Consider the following 10,948-nt stretch of genomic DNA (forward strand, 5'->3'; position numbering starts at 1 on the left):
AAAACTTAATCTGTTCTCCTAAAACCCAGTAAAGATATTAGATTCCAACAGATGATTGCTGAAATTCTTGGGAGGAAAATATTTAGCTTTGAAGCTGCAACAGGATTCCAATCTCCATACACTAGTCCCTCCTACCCATATATCACAGCTCCTGAAAATGGTCCTAGATTTAACTTTGTGTCCAGTGACTGCCCAAACAAACTTACGTAACTGATTTACTTATTCATCGATTTGGTTTAAATTACAGACTGGCACAAAGGTGCCATGATAGGGAAAAGGTCTGTGTTTTTATGGAGCTTATGTTGCAGTGTTGATCAGTGTTTATTCTTCCAACAAATAGTGAAAGAATGTCTAGCTTATACTAGATACTGTTGTGAATATTGGTGACTAAGCAATAAGTACAAGAGTCACTTTATGGATCATTATAATAGAACTAGAGGCCTGGTGCACTAATTCATGCATGGTGGGGTCCAGCCAGCCCGCCGTGATCTGGTCAATTGGGAGGTTGGCCGGCTGGCCCTGCTCCCAATCGGGCCGGTTGGCCGGCCACAGTGAGCACCATAGCCACCAGTTGTTCCAGTCGTTCTGTTCGCTTGGCTTTTATATATATGGATGATAGCTAACTGTAGGGAGTGCCCCTGTACTGATATGCTTCTGTTTTAGGATGCTAATTGGACATTTTGGCCCATTCACTGACTTAGACAGCAATGAACTCTGGAAAAGAAGGGGTCCCATAAACATTTCCACAATGTCTTAATATCAGTCTGAACAGCTCAAGAGAAGTAAACTAAAAGACCAAGTAAAATATGTCTACTGGAAAACAGGAAAAGAAATAAAAGAAAATATAATTTTTTAGAAGTTCTAACTACTTAGTTGAATACTACTTTATGTTGTTCAGAAATCAAATTTTGAATTCTTATGTTTATCATCCATCTATTCCCCAATGGCTGATATGATTCATCATATCATATGTTTGTATCTCTCATTCCAGACAACTCTTTGAAAATAAATTGATCAATCACTTAAATATTAACCAATCACTATTTATTAAGTACCAACCCTATACCTCATATTGGCTAGGTTCTGGGAGCTTAAAGATCAAAGTTATAGTTTCTTCTTCAAATCACACTTTAATCCAGGGACTTTAAGAAGCAGATCTCAATTTCAACATGGGAGATTTACCTAAATTCTCTAAATTCACAAGGAAATATAACCAAATGAATGATAAAAAAAAGTCATCATCATCATCATCATCATCATCATCATAGTAAAATAGCTTTTTACTATTTAAACAGCTTTTTCATAAACATGATTTTGTGTTCACTAATATTCTGAGAGGAGAGATTATCCTATATAATAAAGAGGTTATATGCAAATTGAACATCATTCCAACACACAAGATGGCTGCCCCCATGTGGACACAAGATGGACAGCAGGGGAGGGCAGTTAAGGGGGACCAGGCCTGCAAGGAAGGGAAGTTGGGGGGACCAGGCCTGCAGGGGAGGGAAGTTGGGGGGAACCAGGCCTGCAGGGGAGGGAAATTGGGGGCAATCGGGCCGGCAGGGGAGCAGTTAGGAGTTGATCAGGCTGGCAGGAGAGTGGTTAGGAGGTGATCAGGCTGGCAGGCAGAAGCAGTTAGGGGCAGGTGAGTGGTTGGGAGGCAGCTGTCCTGGATTATGAGAGGGATCTCCAACTGCCCATTTAGGCCCAATCCCACCGGGCCTAAACAGACAGTCAGACATCCCTTGAGGGGTCCCAGATTGGAGAGGGTGCAGGCTGGGCTGAGGGATACACACACCACCTCTGTGCATGAATTTCGTGCAACGGACCTCTAGTTATTATATTAATTCTCATGGGTAATGTCTTAATATCAGTCTGAACAGCTCAAGAGAGGTAAACTAAAAGACCAAGTAAAATATGTTTACTGGAAAACAGGAAAAGAAATAAAAGAAAATATGATTTTTTAGAAGTTCTAACTACTTAGTTGCAACGGACCTCTAGTTATTATATTAATTCTCATGGGTAATCTTAGGATCAGGGAACTTAAAAACTTGGTCCAAATTAATACATATGGTAAGAAACAAAGATATTAAGCCCAGGTTTTTCCATTCCAAATTCCCATGCTTTTCTCATTGCACTTTGCCATTTAAGATTAGCATTCATCAATGACCTGGGTACCAATAGCTTCTTCTAAACCTAGAATGCCCTTCCCATCATCCACCATAGATTATTTTTTATTCTGATGATACAATTGAAATTATGTTTAGAAAAACATTCCAGAATCTCACAGAGACACTATTCCTCCTTAGAGAGCCTCGAATGCATAGCCCCTCTGTCTTTCAGGGCCTCCTTTGAAATATGAACCTAGGGGAAGAGTTTGGATTGCTTTGACCTTAACTGTTATCAGTACACAAATGTCCTTTTACTCTATATCTTCTTTGTGTCAACTCCCTTGCATTACTGCTAGCTGCCTCCAAGCTTGCCAGAATCAAGAACTTGGATAGAATCTAGCTGGAGGAAATTCAGTCCAGGCAAGACAAAAGTGATGCTGATAGGCAGACGTATTTAGAGTAAATAAGGAGAAGTGCTGTTTCACTGGCAATCGGGACACCATCCCCACCAAACATAAACAGCTTTGTGGTGTTACTGGACTCTGTTGCTTCTGGACTTCCTAACAGCTACTGTGGCTGGAAATGCCATCTTCCATCTCCAGCTGGCTTGAAGGCTGCATACTGTCTTCCAAATTAAGATTCTGCCACAGTGATGTACACATTTGTCATATCCAGCTGGACTACTATAATGCGTTCTAGCTGGTTCTCAATACACAACACTACATAAACGTTACAGACAACAGTGTAAAGTAATTTGCTTGTTGGGAAAACCAGCCATCAAAATGAGATGCAGGCTTAGGTCTTTGGACGGGCCGCATGGCTGTCAAATCTGTAAAGGAGCATTAACTTTAGTCACTAAAGACTAAGTCACATCATAGGCTGATATGAGTCCAAAGCCCAAAACTTTGTAATGAGGATAGAAACAATAAATAAATAAATAAAAAAGAGCGAATGAAAGAAGAAAATGTCAAATTCATAGCATGGTAGACAGAGCCTTTGATTTTTAGTCATGGGTTTATTTCCCTGCTTGCCTTTCAAAATAAGACTTTTGACCTATGACCCACCCTGAATATGTCTGATTTAAATGGGTCATCATTTCTACACTTTCTGTAGTACATTCTTACTCATTGAAAAACAATGAACAATAAAACATTACATTAAGTGTAAAGTCACTTGTGAAATTCACCCTATCAAAACACCTAGAAAACCCACTACTCCTTCAGTAATATGAAAAATTACAACTAGGGACATATTTTTTCAATAAATTATCTCCAATTATGATTCTCAAAGAATGTTGAAACTTTAGAGGAAAAAAAGCATGTGTATTATTTGTAATTTCCCTATTTGGAACAAGACTAAATGGCATAATGTATAATATTAGCCAGAGATTGGCAAATATTTTCTCTAAAGACCAGATAATAAATATTTAGGCTATGTGGGCTATGTAGTTTCTGTCCAAATGCTCTTGAACTGCAAAAGCAGTCAAAATATATAAATGAATGAGCATGACTGTGTTCTAATAAAGCTTTATACACACTGAACATTTATAAATCCAAAAACCATTCTTAGGTTTGGGGCCTTGCAAAAACCAGTAGCAGTCTGGACTTAACCCATGGGTCATATGTTCTGATCCCTGTTGTATGGAAGTATACTAAATAAGACATAAAATTCCACACCATAAGGCCCTAAATCACTACCTCTGCCACTATCTTCCTAAGAAACCTTGGGCAAGTTATTTAACCTGCCTCAGTTTTCTCATCTGTAAAACAGACCTCATAACATTATACACCTCAATGGATTACTCTGAGCATGAATTCTGATAATACATTTTGAAAAATATACTAACTGCACATAGTAAGTGTTCATTACATAGTCTCTATTGGCACACAATGTTATTCTAGAAGTAACTCTTTAGCTAATTTCAATGCAAGAATTAGGAAAAAAAGCCTTTTGGTGTTTAAGTGTTTAAAATTATGTTTTATGTGACTAGATATTCTCTTCCAGAGCAAGGAGGGATCCAGATTTACCCAAAGATGCCAAAGAACATTTGGAACGGGGCCAATCCATGGGCCAGCCGCAAGTGGCAAAACCTGCCTAAAAGGCCAGCTCCATCTGAGCGGACACCTACCCGACTTCTGTCTTCAACGGTCAACAGCTCCACGGCCACACATCTATCCAGGACATCTCTGACCAGCAGCCTCTCCACCAGGGTGGGCTGCAGGAGGGTCAGCAGTTGGAAACACTCATCGTTCGCGTTCTCGCTGGAGGGAGAGGGCAGGTCCCTGAGCTCAGGGTCCATGTAGCGGGCGGCGAGGGGGTTGCCTGCTCGCCGGAGGGCCTCCACGAATATGCGGGTCCAGCCCGGGGGCCAGACCCCCTTCGCCAAGGTGCTCAGGAGCAGCTCCGCGGCGCCGATGTTCCCGTGGGTGGCGACCCTCGTCTGGATCTGCTCCTTCACCTCCGCAGGCAGGAAGGTCAGGTAGTCCAGCACGGGCTCCACCTCGATGTACCTTCTCACTCTGGCCCGGAAGCACGAGAGGAGATAATGGAAATTCTTGTCCGCGGAATGCCCATTCGTCATTGTTCCTTCTCAGAGGAGGGAGAGGTCCCCCCACCTAGACGGACAGGTTGCTGTTCTCCGCTCAACAGGTGCTGTCAGCCCCGTGCCTGGGGGCAGCAGGCTGTGCAGCAAGGTGCCTGGCAGCGACGGGGCTGCCCGCAGAGCACCCGATGGTTCGGCGGGGAGGTCGCCCCTGGCAGGTGGGCAGGTGGGCAGGTGGGCGGGACGCGGCTGCGGACGGACAGACGGAGCGGCCGCTTGGTCTCTGCAGTGCTCGCCGGCCCAAACCAGGCTGCTCCCCAGCGCATTCCGGTGGGAGCTTTAAGCCCAGTTTGCCAGGCGGTTTCTGTTTCGATTCTCCGCTCCCGTCAGTTTCCAAACGTCAGGCGCAGGGCGGGGAGTGGCGGCCGGTCCGAGAGGGACACCCTTTGGTCGGATCTGGCAAGGGCAGCGCTTTGGCCCAGGGCGCGGTGGGGCGTAGAAAAGGAAAGCGAACTCCCCCGGGGGCAAGGCAAGGCGAAGGGCCATGCTCTCCCCGCGGGATTCCGTCTTCCTTGCAGATTCCGCCTCTTTCCCGAAGCCGTCAGCGCACCCCCTGTCAGCTAACATGTGGGGGGCTGTGAAAGCGCCTGACTCGGGACTTTCCAGCCTGTCAGTGAAAAGAAACCGATGCCAACAGGAAGGAGTTCGCCTTGGCTGGGGAATGCAGGCAGGTTCTGGCCCCGCCAGAGAGGTAAGACTGCAAGGGACAGGGGGAGAGAGGAAGTTTCCAGAGGTGTAACCCCAGAGCCCCAGGATGAAGGGACGTCTGCACCTTTTCTAGATATAAACCCGATGTTCTGAGGGTCCCCAAGAAGCAACATTGTCCACAGGGAATTTCTGGGTGGGTACGAAAAAGAGTGAGTCATGATAAAGTTAACTTCAGTCCCTCATTTGCAGATTGCAGTATTTATTTTCTGCTTTGACCAGGGCCTGGTGATAGACACAGAGGGACTTGAACCACCGACTCAGTTTAGGAGGAAGCCAAGATTGAAGGTTTCCTCTCCCAGCATGTAAATTCCCCATATTCTTTAATATACAACTTTCCTTTAATAAAACAAAACAAAATCCCCCAGCAACTTATTTTTGACATAGCTGCCATTCTTTTCTTGGATTCAATACAGCAAGTTTTGGCTGAGGCAGCTAGGAACTTAATTAGCAACTAATGTACCAACTTGTAGTAAACATCAACATTTGTCTATGTCATGAAGGAAAAAAAAAAAAGACACCCACACTGAAAAATGGCAGCTTCATTTTAGTGCAGAAGCCATATAAACACGAGTCCTTCAGGTTGCTACTCAGGCATTCTGCCACCCTGGGTGACTACGGGTGGTAGTACATAGGCTTCATAATGAGAACGCCATGGTCCAGAATTAGATGGAGGATGGAGGGGTCATTTAAGCTATGAAAAAGATGTGTTTAGGAAAATTAATTTGTTAGCAAGCTCATTCAGTGATGTTTTTCTAGGCCAGGGGAACCTGGCCATGCTTTTGCCTGTATAAAAGAAATACAGTAGGATGTGGAGAAAAGGGTATCCTTGTGCACTGTTGGTGGGAATGCAGACTGCTGCAACTACTGTGGAAAACAGTGTAGAGTTTCCTCAAAAAAATTAAAACTGGAGCTGCCTTTTGACTCAGTGATCTCACTTCTGGGAATATATTCAAAGAATACCGAAACACCAATGAGAAAAAAAAATATGTTTATGTTTACAGCAGTATTATTTACAATAGCCAAGATCTAGAAACAGCCCAAGTCCAAAGAATACCGAAACACCAATCAGAAAAAAAGAATATGTTTATGTTTATAGCAGCATTATTTACAATAGCCAAGATCTAGAAACAGCCCAAGTGCCCATCGACAGATGAGTGGTTAAAAAATCTGCGGTGCATCTACACAATGGAATACTACTTGGCTATAAAAAAGAAGGAACTCTTATACCTTTGAGATGAGTGGTTAAAAAATCTGCGGTGCATCTCCACAATGGAATACTACTTGGCTATAAAAAAGAAGGAACTCTTATACCTTTGAGACAGCATGGATGGACCTGGAGAATAATAAGGTAAGTGAAATAAGTCAGTCAGGGAAAGTCAAATACCATATGATCTCACTAATATGTTGAACGTAAAGAACAAAATAAACTGATGAACAAAATGGAACTGGAAGCATAGAAACATGGGACAGACTGGCCGGTGCCTGAGGGGGGTGACTGGATAAAGAAGGTGAAGGGATTACCTAAAGAACATATATGCATACCCCATGGACATGAACAATAGTTTGGTGAAGGCCAAGGGAGGGAGGGGGCAGAGGTAGACAAAGTGGAGAGAAATCGGGGACACTTGCAATTATGTCATTTTTATTTATTTATTTTCAGAGAGAGAAAGGGGAGAGAGAGAAACATCGATTTTTTGTTCTACTTATTTATGCATTCATAGGTTGATTCATGTGCCCAGACCAAGCAACCAACCCACAACCTTGGGGTATGGGGATTGAAAGTTTCGGAGTGGGCTGGGGTCGTGCACCTATGACATGAGGCCATAATGTATCAAAAGAGATTTTATTCCGACCACCTGGGTGCAGGTGGGCTGAGACTGAGAAAGGCATCAGCGAAGAGAGCAGGGAGTGATAGGTTTTTATTAATTTTTGCTGGCTGCAAGCCGCTCTGCTAATGGGAGGGTTTGGTCTGTCCTTGGTTCCTCCCATGCCAGACGTCTTCTGGTTATCTGAGCTATGCGGTGTTCAAGGCGGCAAGCTTTCTGCAAGATATCTGCTAAGCACAGTAAGTTTTTCTTTGCCCCGTCCATTCTCTTTAACCCTTTCAGGGGTGACGCTCTAACCAACTGAACTACCCAGCCAGGGCGGAATCTACCATAACATTTTATTTTATCTTTAGATTTTTTAAAATTGATCTTTTAGAGAGAGAGGCAGGGAGAGGAGGGGAGAGAGAGAAAGAGAGAGAGAGAGAGAGAGAGAGAGAGAGAGAAACATCGATGTGAGAGAGAGTAATGAGCTGCCTCCTGCATGCCTCCCCTGCTCCCTTCCTCGGCATGTGTCCAGACTAGGAATCAAACTGACAACATTTCAGTGCACAGGACAACACTCAACCAACTGAGCCACACCAGCCAGGGATCTACCATGATCTTCATTGCACCTCTTCTGGGGGAAGAATGTTAAAGAGACAAAGCCAAACCACAGGATCTCGAATGTATCTTTTCTCTTTATCTATATTTTTGCATCATTATTTACTTTATTTTTGGCCTTTTGTTTGAATACTTGTTAGTTTCTTCTAACAGCTATCATTTTCATCTTTCCTTTTGTTTTCTAAATGTAAGTTTCTGTTTCCTTTCTCCTTTGAGGTGGAAAATCCTGCTGATCTCTTTTTCTTTTTCCTAGACCTGCCTATTCTCTTTAAACTCAAAAGGCACATTTCAGTCTCCATCAGTTTAAAAAGCCTCCTTTTAGTATTTTGTTCTTTAAATAATATGTCAGGAATATACTAGATAATAGATTCCCACTGTTATCCAACTTTTCATTTGAGTTTTCTACAATTAAGAAATAGTTAAAATCATAGCTGCCACTTTTTTTGACAAGCCAGAGCGACAACTTAATGGCCATACATGGCAGGGATGCCTTTTCCAAAGAAAAGGACAACAAATTTAATTTAATGAGGGAATCTTTTTAGAATTATTATTATTTTCCTTCCTTAGTTTACTAATTGTATCAGTAAAGAGCCTACTCTGTATAATTTCAAGTTAGCCTAGCAATATAGAGTTGTGGTGAAGCATAGGGACTCTGAGCTCAGGATGCCAGAATTCACATCTCAGCACTGTCTATTAATTGCTGTGTGATCTTGAGAAAAATCACCTCAAATTCCTCAGTTGTAAAATGAGAATGATACTAGTACCGTGTCATAAGGTTGTTAAAAGGATAGACTGTTAGCACTTAGCATCAAGCCAGGAATATTATATTTGCTCTATAAGTGACTGCCAGCATTCTTACACAAACAATGGATAAGAGATGGTACTATCCCTCAAAGAATATACACTTTAATAACTAGCCATGTAATTAAGTTTCTAGACAGAATCCCGTTTTGCAAGAAACAGAAGTTGATATGCTGATTTAGCAGAAAAGTTTATCAAAAGATACTGCCGTGGCTTTATATCTCAAAAACATAAGTAGGCCCAAAATAGAAATTCTGACAATGTTTACCAGACCATGATATACATTTCTTAATTACTTCCTCCAATTCAGTAATAAAATCTGGTTTTAAAGCTTTTCTATATGACAAACAGTTTTGTCACCCCGACTCCCCCCCCAAAAAAATCAAGTATCAATGGAAAATTTTTCCCAAATATCCATTTTTCCAAATGCTTCCTCCACAGATTAAGTCTCTTCAAAAACAGTTACTTGCACATGTTTTTATGAAAACAGTATCTTTACCTCAAAGGTGCTGCCTGGCCTCAAAGGCACTTCTTTGACTTAATTTAAAATAATTGCTTAAGAGCAAACTACAGTAAAATGTAGTGCCATTGTCTTTGCCTTGAAACCCGGGTTGACGTTTAGCTGGTAGACAATTTGGAGTTAGCTCTCTCAACCTGTGTCCATCCGGATTGAGGGGGTGTCTGTTCTACTTCTGAGTACCCACCCTGTAGAATTAATTATATATTTTTATTTAACCTCTGAAATATTATTACTGACAAAGTTTTGGAGTAGGAGTAGGCATGCTGTAGAATGAGTTATTGAAATCAAATATTGGGGTAAACCGAACCAAACTTTTAAATTGCTAAATCACAAAGGCTGGAACTAAAATTTTAAAAAATAAAAAAGCACTATCAATTTATAATATTTTTTATGATTAATGCACTAAATTATATCAATTAAATTTAAAAATCTTCTTTCATCTTCATCTGACTCCTTAGTTTTTAATGTTTATTTGTATTTTATGTTGTTGTTATAGTTGTACATGCAAAGATTTTCTAAATAAATAGACAAATATTTATTAAGGCTCATGTTCAAATATTTTTACTGGTAGGGATCAAGAACAAAGTACTTGAAGACCACACTCTAGAGAACCTCCTAAAGGCCAGAGATTTTGATGAGTGTGAAGAGCAAAGAGGAAGAATGAAAGAGGAAGCTGTGTAGGTGAAAGGAGAGAGAACTCTGGAAAGAGATGGGTAATTCAGCATTTAATCTTGGAAGTGCTAGAACATGCCAAGACTCTGGTATTATTATTGCTGTATGACAAATGTCAGTAAGTCAAACATGGAACCTGAATATATTTTATATCCTATTGTCAGACATGGTGTCCAGACACGTTCTTGTATTGAATATTAAAAAAAATATATTTTGTTATTTTAAAAAAAGTTTATCCTGTAGACATTTCAGGCAGGATATCAGATAATATTGAAGAAGATTTATTAATTACTAAGTAATTCCATCATCCAGAGATGGGCATTTTTAATATTTTAAGTGTATTTCCCATCAATACTTCATTATGTGTGTGCATGCATACACACACTCCATTTGTTCAACAGAGAGTGAGCTGAAATGGTCTCAACTGTAGAGAAGGGATCTCTAAGGAAGAGTTCTCTGTAGGGGGATCCTGTTAACATGCCAAGGGGAGGAAGAGCCTGTGAGAACTTCCTTGTGGCAGGGATATTTGGGCAACAGTTCCTAATCCCATACAATAAAGAGGTGATATGCAAATTGACCATCACACCCTCACACAAGATGGCCGCCCCCATGTGGTCAAAGAAGGCCGTCACAAGATGACCGGCAGGGGAGGGCAGTTGTGGGCGATAACAAGATGACCGGCAGGGGAGGGCAGTTGTGGACGATCAGGCCAGCAGAGGAGGGCAATTAGGGGGGACCAAGCCTGCAGGGGAGGACAGTTAGGGGTGACCAGGCCAGCAGGGGAGGGCAGTTGGGAGTGACCAGGCTGGCACGGGAGGGCAGTAAGGGGAGACTGGGCTGGAAGGGGAGAGCAGTTAGGGGTGACCAGGCCAGCAGGGGAGGGCAGTTAGGGGCAACTGGGCCAGCAGGGGAGAGCAGTTGGGGATGACTGGGCCAGAAGGGGAGGGCAGTTAGGGGAAATCAGGGGAGCAGTTAGGCATCGATCAGGCTGGCAGGGGAGTGGTTAGGGGGTGATCAGGCTGGAAGGCAGAAGTGGTTAGGGGCAATCAGGAAGGCAGGCAGGCGAGTGGTTGGGAGCCAGCAGTCCCGGATTGTGAGAGGGATGTCC

The 10,948-nt window shown here is 42.5% G+C and overlaps 1 protein-coding gene across 1 annotated transcript in view; it reads right to left on the reverse strand.

Moving 5' to 3' along the window:
• The window catches only part of IFIH1 (interferon induced with helicase C domain 1), a 60,643-nt gene extending 55,245 nt beyond the window's left edge, over nucleotides 1-5,398 (reverse strand). The window contains exon 1 of the mRNA XM_014534162.1: nucleotides 4,240-5,398. Within this exon, the coding sequence (XP_014389648.1) occupies nucleotides 4,240-4,692 (453 nt within the window). The 5' untranslated portion in view covers nucleotides 4,693-5,398. The remainder of the gene's footprint in view (nucleotides 1-4,239) is intronic.
• Nucleotides 5,399-10,948: the final 5,550 nt, after the last annotated feature.

This window comes from Myotis brandtii, unplaced genomic scaffold, assembly GCF_000412655.1.
Source record: "Myotis brandtii unplaced genomic scaffold, ASM41265v1 scaffold125, whole genome shotgun sequence".
Classification (NCBI taxonomy): domain Eukaryota; kingdom Metazoa; phylum Chordata; class Mammalia; order Chiroptera; family Vespertilionidae; genus Myotis; species Myotis brandtii.